This window comes from Canis lupus, chromosome 36 (genome assembly GCF_048164855.1).
Source record: "Canis lupus baileyi chromosome 36, mCanLup2.hap1, whole genome shotgun sequence".
Lineage (NCBI taxonomy): Eukaryota > Metazoa > Chordata > Mammalia > Carnivora > Canidae > Canis > Canis lupus.
The window spans coordinates 604,875-623,220 of record NC_132873.1 but is presented as its reverse complement, the minus strand read 5'-3'; the positions used below and the strand labels follow the sequence as shown (position 1 = coordinate 623,220).

Below are 18,346 nucleotides of genomic sequence, written 5' to 3'. Positions count from 1 at the left end.
CCGGGAAGGGGGTGCACAGGGTCGGGGGTTTAGGACTGGGGTTGGGCAGTGACAGGGAGGATCCGGTGCTGTGTCCTCTGTGCTCGGACCTGAGGCCCCAGGAGACACCAGGATTCATGGTGGAGGCTCGTGAAATGGGGCAGCACCTCCTGCATGGGCACAGGGTCTGTGGGTCGGGCCAGGGCGTGGCGGGCAGGTGCCGGGGACAGTGCTTCCCGGGAAGCACATCAGCGCGCGGATGTTCCTGGACTTCCAGGGAACACAGTCACCGGTTGTCAGGACCGCGTCAGAACACCTTGACACTCCCCGGGCTTCTGACCGGCCGTGGCTCCGTGCACCCGAGTCCCTGGGACACTCGTGCCCTACAGTCAGAGGCCAGCCCAGCAGCGGGGCCACATGACCCATAACTTCAGTGACTCCTTGCTGTCCCGGCAATTCAGTAAAAAAAAAAGAAAAAACTGAGAAATGATGTCTCTTCTCATAGTTTGAGTTGTGAGGCCTTTTCAGAGCTGTTGACAGGAGTCTAAGCTCTTAATTAGGGGCTACGTCCTTAATTTCGTCAATTGACAGTTACTGGGATTTAGGAATAGGAAAACGAGTGTGGAGGGCAGGGTTGATGAAGCAGCCGGTCCAAACTCGCTATGTGCTAATTTCTGCTATTTTTAAGCTCAGATAAATGTTCTGTAAAATTAAGTGAAATGGCCTCTCTTAGGAGAATGGAAACGCCTGCAACTTTTCTCGGTCACTTTTCCTTCAAAATGGGTGTTGTCATTTTGTCCCAAGCATGCGTGGGTTGGGTTTCCTGGCCGGAGGCCCACGCCCAGTGCGGCCCCAGGATGTTCAGAAATGGGGTGTTTGACCCTTCCAGAGGCTGGAAGGCAGGGTGACGTGTGGGGTTTCGTTTTCTAGATCCCAAAGACCCCATCAGCACCCCATGAGCCTGGAGCCACTTTTCCAGATCAGGTGTCTTCTGAGCCGACCTTCTGTGGGAGGGCCCGGCATGAGCACCTGAGATGCTGGCTGCCAGATGGGGACAGATGCAGGGCACAGTGTTGAGGAGGCATCTGCCAGGCTTGGCCTCTGTTGGCGGCAGGAGCATGAAGGAAGTTTCTGGGAGTTTGAGCAGAGAGAGTGATGGTGCCCGAGGCCCTGCTGCTCCAGCTGGGCCAGCCCTGCAGCCCCTCCTCTCACCTGTCCTTGTCAGGGGACGGCACCGCTGGTTTCTGTGGTTTGACACCTGGGTTCTGAGCCTCCAGTGTCCTGGCAGCTGCTGGCTGGCTGTCCCACCAAATGGCCATCTCCTGCACCCTGGTCCTCCTAGGGGGTGCCCATGGGAAGCGGGATTCGGGACTGGAAAGGGTCATCCGGCAAGAATTAGGGAACAATCCAGGGGCCAGGTGAGTGCATGTGGATGGGCCCCTCCCCGTCCCTGGTCGTGCTCAGGGACAGTGGCTCCAGCCTACCTGTGTCCCTGTCCCTCACAGTGTGAGCCTGGGCTGAGCCGTCCATGCGGTAGTTCGGGGCCGCGTGCACTCAGCCCCATGGGGCACAGTGAGCTGGGCAGGTGCAGCAGGGGGGTGAGCAGGAGGTGCTTTGGCTGGGACAAGTCCCTGGGGCCGTTCTTAACCCCTGCGCCCATGGGGGTCACCTGCTGGGTTTGGACAGCACCCAGGTGTCATTGGGGGCTGCTCAGCACACAGGTCACCAGGAGGCACTGCTGAGGATGTTTGCTCTGGGCATCCCACCACTGTGGGTGTGGGTTTGTCAGTGGCTACTTGCGGAGGTCCTGAGCAGCAGGTTCACCTGTGCGTGCACCCATCACAGCCACCTACCCCCTCCTTCCCTGACCTGGGATCCAGCGCTAGAAAGTGGCTCATGCACTTACTGACGCTGAGAGGCCAGACGGTCTGCGTCCGTAGGCTGGGGCCTCGGGGGTGTCCAGGAGCTAGGGAGCTGCTGGTTCATCTCCTGTCTGAGGGTGACAAGGATGCTGAGGTGGCCTGGCTCCTGCCGTGGGGTGGAGCCCTCCTTCCTCCACCTTTGGGGGTGTGTGGGCGCTCAGGGGACTGCATGGTGCCCTCACACTGCAGGGGTCATCGCTTCTGGAAGCAGCTCGGATGCACCGCCCGTCGGGGCAGCCTGTGGCCAGTCAAGGACACAGCTGGACATATCACCTCGCTGGCGTGATATCATACGGGGGGGCGGGCGTTTCCAGCTGGAGGGCGCACAGGGCTGTGGCGGCTGTGGTCACCCTGAGAATGCCTCTGAGGGTGTCGAGGAGAAACGGTGTCATCCTGTGAGTCTGCCGTTCACGGGCATTTCCACACGAGGACGGCTCCCTGAGATGCGTCACGAGCCAGCTCTGCTGAGTGTGTGGACGTGGCCACCTGGGCCCCTGGCCCTCGCTTCAGAGAACAGTCCCCTCAGGGTGGAACGCGGCCTGCGCCCGGCGCCTCAGAAGTGGGGTGGGCTACCCCGCAGCTCCCACGGTGCCTGGCCCTCCACTGGAAATGTTGCTCCTTGGTTTGGGGATGCGCGGAGTGCGCCCAGGCTTCCGGAGTGGGCGGCCCTGGGGCCTCCGCGGCTCCAGGTGTGTGGTGGCCTCCTCGCCCAAGTCGGCTGTGCAGCTTTGCTTGGAGTTGTGGCCTCTGCTGGGTGGCAGGTGCCGCTGCTGTGATGTCAGCAGAGTATCGACGAGCACGGCCTGGGGATCCTGACCTCTACGTGGCTTGGCCGCGTGGCACCTGCACCTCCGTGCTGCCTGTGAGAGCTCTGCCACTGACTTTGGGGTTTCCCTTGTTCCCCTAAAATCTCAGGCACAACCTCGTACTCTGTGGGACGTTTGCTCTATGGTGTGGGGAACAGCTTTTTTTTTTTTTTTTTTAAAGACTTTTATTTATTCATGAGAAACACATAGAGAGAGAGACAGGCGCAGACAGAGGCAGGGGGAGAAGCAGGCTCCACGCAGGGAGCCCGATGTGGGACTCGATCCCAGATCTCCAGGATCACACCCTGGGCTGAAGGCGGCGCTAAACCGCTGAGCCCCCCAGGCTGCCCTGGGGAACAGCTTTGTTTGCTGATGTTTGGATCGAGCAGTCGCGTACAGGGGTGTGAAAGTTTGTGCAGATGTGGTCCTTCGCCTGTTCCCATCATGGCCACGGTGGGATCACAGCGTGGGGAAGAGCTGCAGGGTTCCTGTCCCATGCAGGCAGCCCCCCACACGCGTGTGTTTCCCCGTGTCCTGTCACCCTGGCCGCCGGCCTGCAGCTCGCTCTGCTCACGCACCCTGAGCTGCGTCTGCCGCCACCACAGTGAAGCCTTTGCTTCGAAAGGAGCACGCGGTGCACCGTGGTGGTTTTAATGCCATGGCTGTGAAGGGGACCTGTTCATTCTGTCCGGGAAGTTGATTTTTAATTTTTTATTGACATCTATCTTTTTGTTACACAGAATAGAGTGTAGAATCAGAAACCCTTCAAGTGGTGAGTCTCCAGGAGTTCTTGTGTGTTTGCAGAGCACCTCATAGGTCATGCTTCAACCCAAAGGGACGCGCATCTGGCGTGCGGGAGATTTGGACCGTGAAGCCGTCCCGAGTCTGTGCACATCATGCACTTCCTGCCCGCTGCGTGGAGCCTCATCAGGCCGTGTCGGGAGGACGGATGGGTCCAGGGGAGCCTGGGGGTGGGCACCGACTCAGCCAGCCACCCCGCACCCTGAGCTGGCAGGCGGGGCCTCGGCACCAGGGCGTCTTCACTCTATGCCGAAGCCTTTTCTGTCCCGCTGGAAATGCCAGCGTTTCATGTGAAGTGGGTGTGGGAGGCGCTACCTCTCCGTCCCTCCCCTCCTGCTGCACACCATGTGCTCATTCCCCCATGTTTGGGTAAATCAGTGCTTAGTACTTTTTTCTTTTCTTTTTAACAAAAAATCTTTTTTTTTTTTTGTTTTACATTTAAAAATTTTAAATTCCATTTGCCAACATATAGTAGAACATCCGGTGCTCATCCCATCACAGCGCTCACTACTTACATCACACTCAGTTTGTAGCCTCCTTTGCCTTTTTATTTGGTGACTTATTTTATTTATTGTTAATTGCCATTAAAAAATAATAAGCAGGATTAGTCTTTCCTGACTTCACCCTATTTATCTCTCTCCTCTGTGCTTCTCCCCCCACCCCCACCCCAGAGGCCATGGCAGGGCACCATCTCAGGACCTGTCCACCTGAGTGCTACCACCCACCCACCCCCCCCGCCGCCCCCTAGGCCCTTTGAGTCTGCGGCAGCCGAGAGCTCCAGCAGCTCTCCTCCCAGGACCGGGGTCATGCTGTGTCTTGCTCGGCTGATATGATGGCATCTTCTCTTTCTGTCCCAGAATTTCTGAAACACTGTTCCTGCATTTTCCAGCATCCAGAATTTAGTGTTGTGATTGAGTCTGGGACCGCCCTTGTGTTCTACGTGTTCAGGATGACGTAGGCTGGTCGCTGTGTGTGGACTGTGCCAGGTGCTCAGCAGGCCCACTGGGGCTGGAATTGGGTCCTTCTGAATATTTGCGTGACCCTGTTCCTGTCTCAGGCCCTTGTCTCTGGGGCGCTCCCACTGGCTAGGTGGCATGCCCCCCACGACGAACAGGTGATTCTTCTCTCCTTTTTTTAAAAAATGTTTTTTTTTTCCCCCCTAACTCTTTATGTATTTTTTCTGTATATTCTGGGATACTTCTTGAATTTCTTTTTCAACTGTTTTTAAAGAGTTTTATTTCCCTTTTGTTTTAATTTCCAAAAACTGTGTTTCTTATTATATAAATTTCCCTTTTATAAGCAGAGTGTCCTATTTTGGGGTCACAGGCAAAACCTCTCCTGTCTTTCTGTGATATTATCACTTTGAAAATGTTGTTTCTGATAATGTTTCCGTTCCCTCTCATCTTGTTGGTCCCTCTCAAAGTGTGGGGGTCTCTTCAAGCGAATGAGCACCCTCAGCTGTGAGTCTTCACAAAGGGTCAGACATTAAGCATTAATATTATTAAAAATAAATAATGACATTATTAATTATTTAATTTTTACAAATTTATTTTTTATTGCTGTTCAATTTGCCACATATTAGAATAATACCCAGTGCTCATCCCATCAAGTGCCCCCCTCAGTGCCCATCACCCAGCCACCCCATCCCCCTGCCCACCTCCCCTTCCACTACCCTTAGCTCGTTACCCAGAGTTAGGAGTCTCTCATGTTCTGTCTCCCTCTCTGATATTTCCCACTCGTTTTTTCCTTCTTTCCCCTTTATTCCCTTTCACTATTTTTTATATTCCCCAAATGAATGAGACCATAATTTAAATGCAATTTACCAACATTTAGTCTGACACCCAGCTAAGCATTCATGCAGAGTGTATGTTTGATGGGTAGACAGGGCTTGTTGGCTGGTGGAGTTTCTGCAGCGAGACCGCGTGGCAAGCCAGTTCTAACTGGAAGGCCTGTGTCAACAGGAGGCGTGTCCTCTTGGCCTGTTTTGTTTCTCAGAGGAGGGTGTCTGGGTGCCCTGCTTGGGGAGGGCGAGGGCAGGGGCAGCTGACTGCCCAGCTGTCCAGGTGCGAGCTTTGTGACGAGCTTCCCTGTGTCCAGCCTCGGTGCACTGTCCCCCTGGCTTGGTCCCAGGCTGTGGGGAAGGGGCCTGGCACAGCCCGCCCACAGCCGCCCCACACCTGCCCTGGACCCGCCAGACCTCTGACCTGTGCCGAGGCCCCACAGCAGCTGTCTTTGGAGATGGTCGGATCCTAAATTTGTGTCTGGGCCAAGGAAGGCCCGTTTCTGCTCCTCCTCTGTCAAACGTACGTTGAAGACTTTTTCATAGGCGCTCCTCACACGTTCTGTCCTTTTGGGTGAGTCTACGTCGCCGCTCTGCCAACAGAAACCCACGACTCACCGTGTGCATCGCAGGGATGGATCTGTGGCCTGCATGGCCGTGTCTGCTTGAGGCTTTGGGGCCGCAGGTTTGCCAGCACGTTTCCCAGCCAGGGAGTGTCGAGGTCACACGGCAGCCTTGTGGGAGGGTGGGTTCTGTACGTCCGTGTGCCTCCTTGTTTAAAGGCACAAGGGACATTCATGGAAAATTTGGAACAGAAATCTTGTTGAGATATGATTGATACACAAGGACCTGCACCACTTGACACGTACGGTTTGAGGAGTTCAGCGGTACATGCCTGTCACCCTCATGGTCAAGGTCAGGGATGCATGCGTCACCTCCCCAAGCGTCCTTGTCCCTTCTCTCTGAGGCACGGGATTGCCGGCCGCGGGTGCTGTGTGCACAGGCTCTGGGGCTCCCCGGCCTGCGGCCAGCCGCTGTGTTCCCGGCCCCAGGTGGTGCTGAGGCACGCGAGGTGTGTGCGCCTCTCTGAGCTAGACGATGCTGCTTTGCCACTTTGTGACGCAGAGAGTCCCCCTTTGGGCCCGTGGGAATCTCTGACGTGCCACACCGAGTACGCTGAGGGTTGTGTGACTCGCTGCAGAGCAGAGATCCTGACTCTAGAGTCTCGGGCTCTGTCCTGTGCTACAACACCCGGGCTGTTGTGCGCACCAAAGACAGTGTGTTGTGCAGCCTGCGTCACCAGTGAGGGGGCATCCCAGTCTGTGAACACTTGGTCTTCAGGATGTGGGACCGTGTGCAAGGCTCACTGTAGCCTCAAACCCACCCAGACCCGCCCCTGTGCCCTTGACCCGACGTTGAGGTGAGGTGCAGCCGGCCTGGGTGGGTGCCTGCCGTGGGCCTGGGGCAAGGTAGGATGACCCTGAGCTGGGTGCTGTGGGAGGACCTGTGAGCTGGCAGCTGTGGGCTAAGGCCAGGAGGAGGGTGTGCGGCAGCCGCGTCCTAGCGCACGTGCTGTGGGCGTCGTGGCCGCGGCCCCTTGGGCCGGGCTCCTGGGAGGCTCGGGAGTCGGCTACTGTGTTTGGTGGGTCCCCCCGCCCCCCCCGCCCCCCTGCTGTGTGCGTGGTGCACTGCCCCCGGTGCCGGCCTGTGGGTACGGCCCCAGAACAGGCAGTCCTGTGGAGCCTGTGAGTCCGCAGGGCCGGAAGGCCAATTGTGTCCCTTCTGCTCCTTTGTGTGGACCCGTGGGGAGGACGGTGCCCTGTCAGTCCCGCTCCTCCACCCTCAGCTCGAAGTGGCCCAGCCTGCCCTGTGTGGTCCCTGTGGCCGCAGCAGGAGGACCCGGGAGGACTGGGAGTGGCTGCCGTGCTGAGCACTAATTGCCCGCCATTGACGTCTACAAGTCCTCATGTCCCCTGCTTGAGGGCATGTGACGGGCCACATGACTGGTTCTCAGGGACGCGGTGGCAGAGGGCAGGGGCGCTGCCTCGGTGGGACCTGTCCTGACAGGTGCTATGGGGGTGCTATGGGGGGTGGAGCCAGGGTGGCATCTGGGGCGGAGCTGGGTGCAGGGATCACCAGGCAGGGGCGGGCCACCTGCGTGGGAGTTGCTGCGGTTTTATAGAGCCACATGTGCTGACCTGTGCATTTGTCTACATCGTGGCTCCCAAGCTCTTTCTTCCCCATGACACAGACACCCCTGCTGCCCCGGTGGGGTGCTGTGATTGCCAGGGCATGACCGGGCCTCGGGAGAGGGTCTTCTTCTCCAGAAGGTGCCCGTGGAGCATGTGTCCCTGCCCAGCTGGGAACCCTCACGTTGGGCAGCACCCCCAGGCACCGCAGGCCTGTCCTGTGGTTCTGTACACTACCCGCAGTCCTGGGCACCAAGGGAGAGCTGCCCTGTCCAGAGAGTGCAGAGCCAGCCCGGGCCCCAGGCTCCGTGCCCGCCTCCCGCCCTTCCTGCTGCTGTGTTTACACATCACCTCATGTGCACCTCTAACCTGCGGGGCCCTCACTCTCCTGTTGAGTTCATGTCATCCGGATGACACCAGCAGCCAGAGCTGGGGGCCGGGTGGCACCGCATGTGGCAGATCCAGACTCCACGTGTGCTTCTTCTTGAAGACATGCATGAGGAATGGAGTCAGCTGTGGAGTTTGGAGCTCAGCTTGGCCCTGGGGAAGCCACTTACCTCCGTTCTGCACATTTCCGCACTAATTCCTCAGGACACTTAACCCAGAAGCAGTGTGTTTGATGATCTCACTCAGGAGACTGCGGTCCAGAGAGCAGTGCAGGGCCCCCCGGCTTCCCCTGGGGGTGGCCCAGGTGGTGGAGGCCCGGGAGGCTGTACGGTCAGGGGTGCACTGCAGGACGTGGTCTGATCTCACTGTGGTGACTCACACCCGCTGGCTCCACGTGGATCTCGTGATGTGCACGTGTTTACAACTTACGGGACCATTCCTTTCCTTTGAGGGACATGGTTTCTCAGGCCTGGTGTTAACTTGTAAGACTTTTTTGGAAATTGCTGTATTGGAAATATAAGTGTATCGGCCATGTAATGAGGAGGAATGAAGATCCATGAGCCCAGGTGTGTGTGTGCACATGTGTGTAACATGCATGTGTGCGTGACTGTGTATTTATTTCCTTTCTGGACCTTGAAAGCCAGGGGCTGGTGAGGGAGAGAATCGTGCCAGGATGATGCCGGGTTCAGACCTGGCTAATGATTAACCTCGATGCTGGGTGCAGGGTGGTGGAGTTAGGTGTTGACACTGTCCTGTGTCCTGTACAGGTTTCTTGCTTCGTTGGTCCCTGATTGTCCCACAGCTGTTGTTCTGTGTCCCAGCTAACTCATTGCACACGTAAGAGACATAGTTTTGAACTTTTAATTCCACATTTTGTATTTACTGCATTTGTATTTGATTATTGCTTTATTCTGCGTCTTTTATATTTGTTTAGAGTAGGAAATTGGTAATACTATTTTGTGTGCAATGGATTATACTTGGCCTGGGTAGGAATTATTCTTTCCTGGGTGTGGAGGGAGGGAAGATGGGGCAGGGGGCACGGAGGAGAGGCATGGAGGGACCGCTGGCCCCATCTGTCAGAATGGGCTGCATGCATGGCTGGACCACGAGTTGGTGGAGGGTGGCCGTGGGCTTGTGGCCCCATGCACTGCCCTCCTTCCTGAGGCAGGACCTCCTTGCCCCAGGGTACGGAATGCCTGCTCCCAGGCTGCGAGTTTTGGAGGAATGGTTGCAGTCACTTCGGTGCAGAATTCATGAAGGAAGCTCAGCTTTTAGTCTGATTGAGTTTAGGACACATAATCCCGAATCCCCACGGAGATCCCTTCATTGCAGATGCTTTCCATCTTTGCCGCTCCCTTGCGGCCCTGGATTTTCTGGGGAAAGCCATTCCCTGTTATTTTCACCTTCCCTTCACTTATCAAATAAGATACTTCCTTCATAATTTCTCCCAAACTGCTAATGTAAACACAGCTCTTTCTTCCCCGTGGCTCTCTGTGACTCATCCTCCATGAAAGCATCTCTCTCAGACCCTCTGAAGCAGACCCCCCCGCTCTACTGCCTCTGCGGTCCTCCACTTTCAGGCTCTAATTGCGTCTAATATTTTAAAAGCCATCACAAAAATTGGTGGGTCCATTTGCCTTATTGTAGGAGTCCCTTGAGTGCAGCTTTCAAGATGCTCCCAGGACCCATTAGGGGCGTACATAAAATAGAACTGCATTAGCATCCTGGAGCAGCATTAACAATGAGCACACCTACCTGATTAACCTTTCTGATGAAAAAAATGTATGTCATCAAAAATTTTTCTGTATTGTTTAATTTGTGAGATCATTCTGGGCGTGATGACTCTGTGCCACACTAAATGGGCTTATTAGAAAAATACTTGCTGCAGTTAATGAAACACCTTCCTCAACCTGCACAATAACCAAATGTGTTTTATTTATATGTTTTGAAACAGGTTTTGCCTGGCATTCTGCAGAAGCATTGCTGTATCTTACCAGACAGGAATACAGGTAAATAGATTTTGTTCTCCTCTTTAGAGATGATAGGTTTTATGTTGGTGGGAAATTTGAGAAATACGATTGCATAGTTTAGACATCTTGTTTTTTTTAGCTGCTGTCTTAGAGAAAGATCGTATATTGACTGGAACAAGCATAGACCGGATTGTTGAGTTGCGCGGTGAGTTATAACGTGAGCTCAGAGATCTGTTTTCATTTGACAGAGTAAATAGATTTAGGTGATTGTTGTCTTCGATTATTTAAGGGAAACTGGTTGTCCTCTGCAGTTGAATATATGTGTATCAAGGTAGAATGATTTGTTGATTGTACTTCCTCCTGAGGAAGAGTGCCATTATTGGCTAGCAGGGAATGTGTTTGCAGTCTGTTTGCACTCGGGCTGTCCTTACAGTCAGCGTAGGAACAGGCCAGATGTGTGTCCTTAGAGTCTTGAGGGTCTCAATGGAAATACAGGAGATGGGCGTCTCACCGTGAGAGATGGTACATCGTGTGATTTCTCACAGATGTGAGTGGCTGGAGGTTGTATGAGGTGGCTTGCAGTACTTTTAAGGAAGCACGATGGAGGGGAAACCATCCTGAAAAGAAAGCTTTGGAGCTTTGTTGTGTTAAGGTTCAGAAACAAACAAATGTGAAGATCGTGTGGAACCTGTCCTGTGGGTCTTGGTTACTCTCCCCTAGGGGGTTTCTCGCTTAGGGCATTTTTTTCAAAGGAATAGCAGGTCCTGGGAAGGGGATACGGGGTGCTCTGTCTTTTCTGCCAGGGGCTAGTTCTGAGAATTGCTCCTTTCTGGGATCACGTGGTCTGTCTGCCTCCCAGGATACTTGTGTTGGGTATGAAACAGAGGTGTACAGACATTTCCTTATGTTTTCCAGCTTTAACAAAATGAACTATAATGGACATTGTCAGAGTCTGAAGAGTTGAACATGTTGGGATTTACTCTGCTTTTAATATAAATAGCATAGTAACTACCTAGTATGGTTACTGAATCTCATTCTTAAATGGTCAGTAAGTTATTATTTTATATTATGCATTCCAGTGTAAAACACCAAGTATTTTGGAGAAAAATGGGATCTTTATATTTTTACTTATGATCATGGACAGATTACATCACCAGCCCCATTGTTTTACCAAAAATAGTCTGTAGGATGTTCTCTGTTATCACCCATTCAAACTCTATTGGCTTTGAGCACACTTACAGGGAATTTTGTGGAGAGCATGATTACATATTTTTTGGGCCTCTTTGTATATTCTGGAAGTCTTGGTTAATATTGAAAATATATGAACAGGTCACATATGAAGAAACAAAGATTTCTGTAAACTGTGTCCATCAACAATAGTGATTATAACACAATTTAAAGAAGGAATGATGCGTTTATGTCTTCCAGGCAAGTCTCTGGTTCTGAGAAGCATCAAAATTAATAATAAAATTAATTAAAAATTAAATACCATTCTGTGGGAATCTAACTGGATTTTAAATGTTGAAATGAGTTTTCCGCATTTTAGACAGTTTCAAGTTAATATATTAAATACTGCCAAATTGAGAGGTTTTATTTACTTTCTGTAAGAATCCAAGTAATCAACCTTTAGAACCAAGATAGCCTCCTCCCAGTAGGACTTGAATATTGAGGACATTTGCTAGGCAATTTTCTTTAGAAGGTTTTTATATTATAGAAGTTGTTCTAGAAGACCCAAGGCTATGACAGTAGGCACGAGATGGAAAAGAATCATGTCAAATGAGAGGAAAGAAGAGTCTGTTGAAATGATAATTCAGGCAAAGTGTGAGTTCATTCAGAACTGAAGGATGTGCCAGTTCTGGTTTTTATCATGCCATGTGACCTAGTATGTCTGAAGTTGCTTAATTATTTAGAAAATGTTTGGAAATTTCTTTAGACTCAAATATAATGGTTATTGTTTTTACATTTTAATGACATAAACATTCCTTATGAACTTGAATGAACATTTTTTTTACTTAATGGTTATATTAGAAGCATTTTCACATTTTTTATCATAGACGGTGTTGGAATGGGTAAAGAGTTTCACTGTTGAGAGATGAAAAGTGTTCTGGCAATGGATGGTGGAGATGCTTGCGCAACACGTGTGTGGTGTCATTGAACTGTATGCTGAAAAATGGTTAAGATGGTAAATTTACATTGTGTTTTTTTACCACAATTAAAGACTGGGACAGCTTCGGGATGAGCTGTGGCTATCGTATTGTTTGCTTTTTCTTTTTAGTTATTTTTGAAGTGCTGTTTACTCCATTAGCCTGTGTTTGCCATAGCCGAGTGCCTGGGAGAAGATACACTCTTTTCAGGTGTTGTCACTGATACGGAACTAATGTACTTAGCAGAACTGGTGACCACCTATGATGAGTGACATCAGACCGTGCATCAGAAGTAGTCCTTCTCTGGGTCGGACATGATAAACATCATTTTCTCTTGGTATTTTGATTTCTTGTGATAGTTTTCGTTGAGGACACACAGAGCTGGAGTGATTTTTGTGTCCACCTCTGCAAACTGCCTTATTTTTCATGTTTTCGGGAACAGAGTATTGGGGAGGCAGTGCATGTTTGTCATGAAGGAGAAACATGTGTGCAACCACAAATTTCCACAAAGTTTTTACATTTTAAAGCCATTGACATCAGGCTTTGCTTCCAACCATTCTTCTCTTGTTTCGGGGACGCTGTTTGACCCTTCATCTTGCCTTCAGCTTGCCCCACCCTGGAGAGCCTGGCTGTTGAGTCTGCACACAGGATGAGCACCTGCTGCAAGGATGTGCTCAGGGAAGAATGGCTGATGTGTGGTGGGCCACACAAGTGGACAGTTGGCCTGTTAGCAGCTGTATTGGACTCAAATCCCATACCGGCCTTTATGAGAATTGCTGCTGAGGTGTCTCTGGGCCCCTCCCTCTCTCACCCCCGTTTTGGGGGCACTGCCTCTGGCCCACGTGTGGATGAAGGCAGGTTTTTCACTCAGTCTGCCTCCCTTCGTGGACACTGGCTCCCTGTGTCTAAACTCTGGTCTCTGGTGGGACCCCAGGACACCATGCAGTTACAATAGTCCAAAATGGTGCTCGTTCCTGTATGGTTTAGAAACTTTTTAAAGCAGTGACTTTTTCACGAACATTATTGTATTATGGTTGTCTATTTTCTGCACTAAAGTTAGCCCATGTTTGAGTTTTTTTTAAAAAAGATTTTATTTGTTTATTCATGAGAGACACAGAGAGAGAGGCAGAGACACAGGGGAGAAGCAGGCCCCATGCAGGGAGCCCGATGTGGGACTCGATCTCGGGTCTCCAGGATCACGCCTTGGGCTGAGGGCAGCACTAAACTGCTGAGCCACCCGGGCTGCCCCGTGTTTGAGATTTTATAGGCAGTTTCCACTGTGATGTTGGTGGGAGTAGGAAAGTTGGTTCTTGGCTGCATGTGACTCATGGCGTAAGCAGCTCATCATCTCTCTGTTGCTGTTCCGTGTCTGGTAACATTGGTGTAGTTTCTCTATGACCAAGGTGAGGTAACACATCAGTGGCAACCTCCCGTAAAAGATATAGACCATGGATGTATGTTTCCTGAGCAGTGAGAATTTGAGCAGTGGGGAGGTTGGGAAATACTTCATTCTTGGCTGCTCAGGCTTCCTGAACTTGATTATCAGCGGAGGTGCTTTATCACCATGCTGTTTGGGAAAGTTGTGGGCTTACCAGACTCTCCTGTATTCAGGCTACACCGTGGGCCAGGGGTCTGATCCCACACTTGCGGCCGCACAGCCTTTATCCCATGTCGGTCAGGAGACCGCCTGTTCCACTGCTAAGAATAATGAGTTTCAAGAATGGATTGATTTTGCAGTCAAGCAGCGGTACCACCTGTGCAAAGTTTGATATTAGCAACTGAACCAGGACGGAACACATGGTGGACTTTGATTGTTTGAGATGCGTTGCACCCCTACTTGATGGAATGAAAAATGTGAAATAATTTGTATATAAAATTTGGGGCAGCAAGATATTAAGTATTTTCCATACATTTTTGTGGAGCTGATTTCTCTGTGTTTGCAGACGTGTGCTGTGATTTCTACCGAGGGCAGAGGCATCATTGATTGTTGTTGCTGGGTCCCTGCCCGCAAGAGGCTGGTCAGTGATTGGCAGCACGAGCAAGGCCAGGAAGCCTTGGTGTCTGTGCTTCTAGTGCTCCCACCACTCGTTGCTGAGGGTCTAAGAGGAGTTCTCGGACCCCTGCCCCCTCGAGCTGGTGAGAGCTGGCTCTCCTGCACGGCTGTCACCGACTCCTGCCTTTGCGTCCTTCCCTGGGGTGTTCACCTGCGGAGTACAGTCATCGTGGGCTCTCCCTGTGGTGGCACATTGCTCAGTTTTGGGTCTCGGCTAAATAAAGTCTTGAAGTTTAATGTTTGTATTTAGTATCAAAAATCTGTAGAGGTCGAACAAATTTCATATCATTTCTATTTGGTTATAGAGTCTAAATGCCTGATTCTGTAAGGCTTTAGAAGCCCGTGGGGTGGTAGACTTAATTACACGTTATTGAATCCTCAGTGAGTACAGCTATTGAAATATGGACCCGACTGGGGCCGTTTGCAGTTGGAGTTCAAAGTGGCAGAGGGAGCATAGCTGTTGAAACAGCAGCAGAGATTATGTTTGGTCCGTCCCAGTCCCCTGTGTCTTCAGAGCTGAGGTTTTAACAAAGCTTTTGATCTCCTGATGGGCACATACAGGAAAATCAGTGAATGAGCTTGTGCTTTTCTGCAGCCCTGCCTCAGAGGACACGGTTCCACACCTGGGGGCGTAGGGAGGCTGGCAGTGCACGCGTGGGTAGGACTCCAGCTCATTAGTTTCACACCCAGCGGGCGTGATTCCTGAAGCTCTGCACATGGTCGCCGTGTCTCCCAGCGTTGGGTCTGAGCTCTGCAGTGACAGAGAACATGGCACCCTGTGTGTCTCTGGTGCTTGGGCCTTAAAAGGCTCTTCTGTGTTGCTTTTGGCCAGTCTTTCAACATCCCTGTGAGATGGGGAATGTCACCTCATCTTGCAGAAGAGGAAGTAGATCCAAAAGTATGTGTGACTTTCCATGTGGTCACAGGCTGGTAAATACTTGGCTGGGATGTGACTAGGTATGTTCACTCTAAGTCACTACATGACTCCACAGCGACCCTGAAGAGGTCCTTACTGGCTCAGGTGTGACTTTCCTACCAAATATGGTGCCAAAGAAGCCATATGGGCCAGGGGTGCCAGGGACAGGCCACCAGGGCGGCTCCTGGAGCTTCCGGACAAGGTGGGTCAGCACTCTGGATGGGCCCGTTGCCACAAAGCTATCCAGTTATGTGGGACGTTTACCCCCATGGGATGCTGAATGTGCTCAGCATGTCAGGTGAACAGCACTGGAACAGACGAGGTGAAGGCTGAGGTGCACTTCAGTCACAGAGCAGATGGCAGGTAAGTTTCTGTTACGCAGACACTGAAGTTAGTTATCAATCAAACCCTCCGAGGTGCGCGGGGGGCAGGGGGGATGCCTTGCACTGTGGCTTGGGGTGGGAACGACAGCGGCCGCCTCGGGGGGACGAGCAGGGCGGACAGGAGCCAGAAGGCGCCCTCCGCGCTCAGCCCGTGTCTCTGTGGCCTGGTGACAGGTGCTTCCCTCCCCGTCCATCAGCCAGGGACAGAAATAAATCCTCATGTGCTGGAAAGGCCTTTATTACATAAACTGAGTTTCTGACTTTATTAGAAACCCGAGTTGTGCAGTTTAATTACTGCCGGAATGAAAGGTTACAGATCAATAGTTTTGAGGCCAAAACTTTTTTTTTTTCCCCAGATGGCTTATTTGTAACCCCGAGGGCCTGCTTCTTGCCTAGCTGGCATCTCTGTGCCGAGTAGCAGAGTGTCACGCCTTTGGGAAGGTGACACGAGGCAGAGTTCCAGCTCCACTCACCCCAGAGCGAGTGCTTCTGTGCAGTGAGTGGATCTATTTAACGACTGTGGTCTCTGGTTTAGGGGCAGCTTAATGTGGAGACATAGGGCTCTGGGACTCCAGGCTGCACGTGGTTTGGACACGTCTCCACCAAGTGTTTCATGGCTGATCCTGCCACCTGAGCCCACCTGTTTTCATGATTCCCCCCCCCAAATTCCTGGCACTGTCACATGTTGCTGCTCTGGGGGAACCGTGGGGTCTTCCCCCGATTGCCGGGAGGGCCTGAAGTCGCTTCTCACCCGGAATGCTGTGCTCCGGGGAGGTGCTCAGGTCCCTGGGTGCCAGCCCCAGGCTAGCATCCTGCTGGAGCACTGGGGGCCTCTCGGCACCGAGTGAGGCCACCACGTCCATGGCCCTTGGTGTGTTTTGGGACAGACACAGGATCGTGGAGGAGAGCCTCCTGAAGTCGAGACAGTCTTCTGTTTGGGTTCCCTGAGGCTGTGTGGCTCCAGCTGTCGCCCCGAGTACAGCCCACCCCACGTCCCCCGTGTCCACCACGTGGGGTCCCGGTGCTGCCGTCTGCCTCTGAGGAGGCTTGTCTGGATGGGGAGCATGGCAGGGGTTCCGGGGCCGCCTGCTGCCCTCCTGCTCCCAGGGCCCGAGTAGCCTCATTGTGTCTCTGAGGGCACATTTGCAGAAGGGTCTGGATCCACCTACTGTGTGTCTATCGTCTGTCTGCCATCTCCCCACCACTCCGTCCGGGCATCTGTCTGTCCGCGGCCTGCCCCCTCCCCACATGTCCCACCCACCTGCCTGCACCACTACTCCCCGGGGGTTCTTCTGGCTCATTTTGTCACTCGTTAGTTTGTGTGTTGCTGTCACGCAACAAGAAATAATTGTAGGGCCTGTAAGTTAAAGCAACCTTATATTCCTTCCAATGTGAGACAGAAAACCGACGGACTGTCCTACCTTAGGGCCGATCATGAAATCCAGCCTGGGCCTTGTTAGTCGCCAGCACTGGAGAAGGAAGGGTTTCAGGGTACCTTGTGGTATTTATTGCTCCTGTGCCGAGGGCCGGGCTCCAGAAACCAGGAAGGGAGCCCCTGGAGAACTGGGTCACGACTGGGGGGAGCTGGATGCCCGGAGGACAGACACCTTCCTGGGCTTGTGTCCCTGAGAACAGAGTGATGCCCTGCGCCTTCCCTTGGACAGGAAAGGCCATTCCCCTGGGCCTGCCTCGGTGGGCACAGGGGCATATGGGGCCGCCGGTCTTTATTCCTCCTCACTGATCTTCCTGGGCTGTGTGTGACATTTGCAGGAGGGAAGGCCTGGAAGCAGCTTCCTTGGTTTCCCCTCGAGGAAGACTCAGCCAGGGTTGGACCTGCCTGTTGTGTCCTGGACACTGCTGTGCACACATGGCACCAGGAGGGCAGCGGGAGGCAGAGGGAGGGCCGTGCCAGTGCCCTTAGAGCCTGCTGAGTTCATGGCATGGGTCTACTGGGGAGCTCTGGCAGTGCTGGTCTTCGTGGTTCTGGGCCTGGATGGGGGCTTCTGGGACTTCCGGAGGCTGCATGTCCATGGGCATGGCCCTGCAGGATTTGGGGCCGGTGAGGCCTGTCGTGGCTGGCGGCCTCGCCGTGTCCTCACCTACACAGAGCAGGGAGGGGGCCTCTCTTTCCTAAGGGCCCCCCCCATGACTGAGTCACCTCCCAGAGACCCCTGTCCTGACACCACTGCCTTGAGCTTTCGGGGGACGCAGCACGGTGTCTCTCAGCTACTGCACGCTCAGCCACATAGGCTCTTCTCCCTTGAAAATGTTCATTTTGGTGCTTACACAGCTGAGTCTGGTTGGGTCATTGGGGTCATCATATTTCCCATTGGGGGAAGCTCCGTTCTGGGTGAGAGAAGCCATCTTGGGGGTGAGTAGGGCCAACCCTGCAGAGTTCTCTGCCTCTTCCGTGATGAGGAGGACATAATGCTAGTGGTTTTGGCATCCTCGTGAGGACCAGAATTTCTTTTTTAAAAAATTATTTTTAAAGATTTTATTTACTTGATAAAGCACATGAGCAAGGGGAGGACAGGCAGAGGGCAAGGGAGAAGCAGATTCCCGCTGACCAGGGAGCCCAACGTGGGGCTCCATCCCCAGATCCCAGGATTGTGACCTGAGCTGAAGGCAGATGCCTCATCGACTGAGCCATCCAGGCGTGCCCCCAGGACCTGAACTTCTGAGCCAATTCACATGTTAGGAAAATGTGTTTCCCCAGGAAACCTTATTCCTTGACCCCGATTCTTTGTCTTTATCACTTTCACGACAACATCTGAAGGTATGTGTGTTCTCTGGTGAAGGAAGATCAAGAATGAGTAAATACAGATTGGATGGCTGTGTGACTGTCTCGACTTTGAGACCCCTCATTGTTGGTTTGTCGTGTGTAGAGACAAGTCCTTGGGTCATGTTGAGATCTATAGCCGTGGTCCCATGTTGATGCTGCTGCAGTTTGGGGGTTGGGTGCTTGAAATCCAAATGAATTTTCTCAAATTTCCTGGTCTTTCCAGAGTTTAGATCT

At 52.5% G+C, this 18,346-nt stretch overlaps 1 protein-coding gene across 14 annotated transcripts in view; it reads left to right on the top strand.

Moving 5' to 3' along the window:
• Nucleotides 1-18,346, top strand: part of DLGAP2 (DLG associated protein 2) — a 699,343-nt gene that overhangs the window by 146,662 nt on the left and 534,335 nt on the right. For 11 of the 14 annotated variants that reach the window (XM_072812931.1, XM_072812943.1, XM_072812932.1 and 8 more), the window contains one exon: nt 9,819-9,873. In XM_072812931.1, coding sequence (XP_072669032.1) covers nt 9,819-9,873 — 55 coding nt within the window. Of the gene's footprint in view, nt 1-41; nt 165-9,818; nt 9,874-18,346 lie in introns of those variants that run through there. The other 3 variants (XM_072812936.1, XM_072812937.1, XM_072812929.1) reach the window with 1 other exon arrangement.